Source organism: Geospiza fortis, unplaced genomic scaffold, assembly GCF_000277835.1.
Source record: "Geospiza fortis unplaced genomic scaffold, GeoFor_1.0 scaffold157, whole genome shotgun sequence".
Lineage (NCBI taxonomy): Eukaryota > Metazoa > Chordata > Aves > Passeriformes > Thraupidae > Geospiza > Geospiza fortis.
Genome location: NW_005054314.1, coordinates 1,371,309 through 1,373,227, shown reverse-complemented (window position 1 = coordinate 1,373,227; position 1,919 = coordinate 1,371,309). Strand labels below are relative to the sequence as shown.

General features: G+C 55.6%; 1 protein-coding gene across 1 annotated transcript; it reads right to left on the bottom strand.

The window, feature by feature from the left end:
- Nucleotides 1-1,230: 1,230 nt before the first annotated feature.
- On the bottom strand, nucleotides 1,231-1,919 carry NDUFA1 (NADH:ubiquinone oxidoreductase subunit A1; the record flags this gene model as incomplete). Its single annotated transcript, XM_005419906.2, has 3 exons — nucleotides 1,231-1,334; nucleotides 1,621-1,710; nucleotides 1,896-1,919. Coding segments are annotated over 3 exons (135 nt in total), but the record flags the coding sequence as incomplete, so codon positions are not given.

Here is a 1,919-nt window from a genome sequence, read left to right as displayed (position 1 = left end):
AGGGGGGTGTGAGCAAGAAAACAGCTCTGGGATCCAGGCGGGCTCTCTGCTTGTCGTATTTTTGCCACTTTGGACAATTCGGGTGCTAAAGCAGCCCCCAGTCTGTGCTGTGTCCAGCCCAGTGCGCTGAGGCGCTGCAGGCTCCGAGCAGCCGCGCTGGCAGCACAGAGGCCCTCAGAGGGAAAGGATCACCGGGACTGTGCAGGAGAAACCAGAAATGTTTAAGCAGATCACAGGGTACTGAACTCCCAGCAGCTCCTCTTCCAGCATGACTGGAGGCTGTGGGGCAGAGGGTAGGAGCAGAGATTGCCCTGCAGCCTGCATTGCCAGACCACGGTGAGCTGTGTCCCTGCAGGTCCATGAGGGAGCAGAGATCCACCTGCACCCCAGGAACGAGCCATGCTGGAGCAGAGGGATGTACCCAGGCTGTGACTCCCTGGAAGCTCATGCTGGAGCAGAGGGATGTACCCAGGCTGTGACCCCCTGGAAGCTCATGCTGGAGCAGAGGGATGTACCCAGGCTGTGACCCCCTGGAAGCTCATGCTGGAGCAGAGGGATGTACCCAGGCTGTAACCCCCTGGAAGCTCATGCTGGAGCAGGCTCTGGCAGGACCCTTGTGCCCATGGAGAGAGGAGCCCACTGGAGCAGGTTTGCTGGCAGGAAATGTGACCCTGCTGCAGCAGCTGGTTCCTGAAGGACTGCACATTATGGGACTGCATGGGACCCATGCTGGAGCTGTTCATGAAGAACTGCAGCCCATAGGAAGCACTCACACTGGAGAAGTTAGTGAAGGAGTCTCCCCATGGTGGAGCAGGGGAAGAGTGTAAGGAGTTCTCCCCAGAGGAGGAATGAGCAACAAAGACATGGAATGACATTGACCACAACCCCCATTTCCCATTACCCTGTGCAGCTCAGCAGGGAGGAGGCAGAAAATATCATGAGTGAAGCTGAACCCAGGAAGAAGGGAGGAGTAGGGGGAAGGTATTTTATGATTTGTTTTAACTTCTCATTACCTTGCTGTTATCTGACAATACATTAAATTAATTTCTCCAAGTCGAGTCTCATTTGCCTGTGATAGTAACTGATGAATGGTCTCTCCCTCTCCTTGTTTCAACTCACAAGCCTTTCAAGGTATTTTCCCTCCCCTGTCCATCTGAGGACAGGAGTGACAGAGGGGCTTTGGTGGGCACCTGGTGTCCAGCAAGGGTCACCCCACCACAGCAACACAAATACAAGGCTGAACACATGTATAGCTTTATTTAAGAGTTAAATCCTTTTCTATAGATAGATGAATTTTTCAAAGCGTTGACACCTCAGTTTATGTTCTCCAGACCCTGAAAAAGAAAAAATAACAGCTGTATCTGTGCCATTCTTGCCACTAATGTGCAACACGGCATATCTGAAAATGCAGATTTTCAAACAATACTTAATTACCCAGGTTTTAATTAGAACAAAATTTAAATGCACATCCCCAGAGGCAGGCCACCTACAGGCACCGAGTAAGATCTGACAAGAGCGACCAGTGCCCACCTCAGCGGCCCTGCCAGAGCTCGGGGATGGGGGAGCAGCCCCTGGGTCCCGCTTTCCCCCGCGGTACCTGCCCAGCTCCCCCAAACCTGCCTTGGACACGTAGTGCTTGTTGACACCCGACAGCCGCCGGTCCCTTTCCAGCAGCGTCCACTCGTAGGGATAGCGGGCGATCCTCTTCTCCTGCAGGCACAGAACTGCCCGTTAAGGGTCGGGCAGGGGCTCCCGAGGGAAGGCGGGGTAAGGGGAGCCCCGGGAGGAAGGGATACCAGAGGGATGCAGGGACTGGGGGATCAGGGCGGCCCCGGTGGGGCAGCGGAACCTCAGGGTCCCGGATCCCGGGACCTGCCGCCCCGCCCCGCGCTGACCTTGCCGCCGCTACAGAAGCGGGG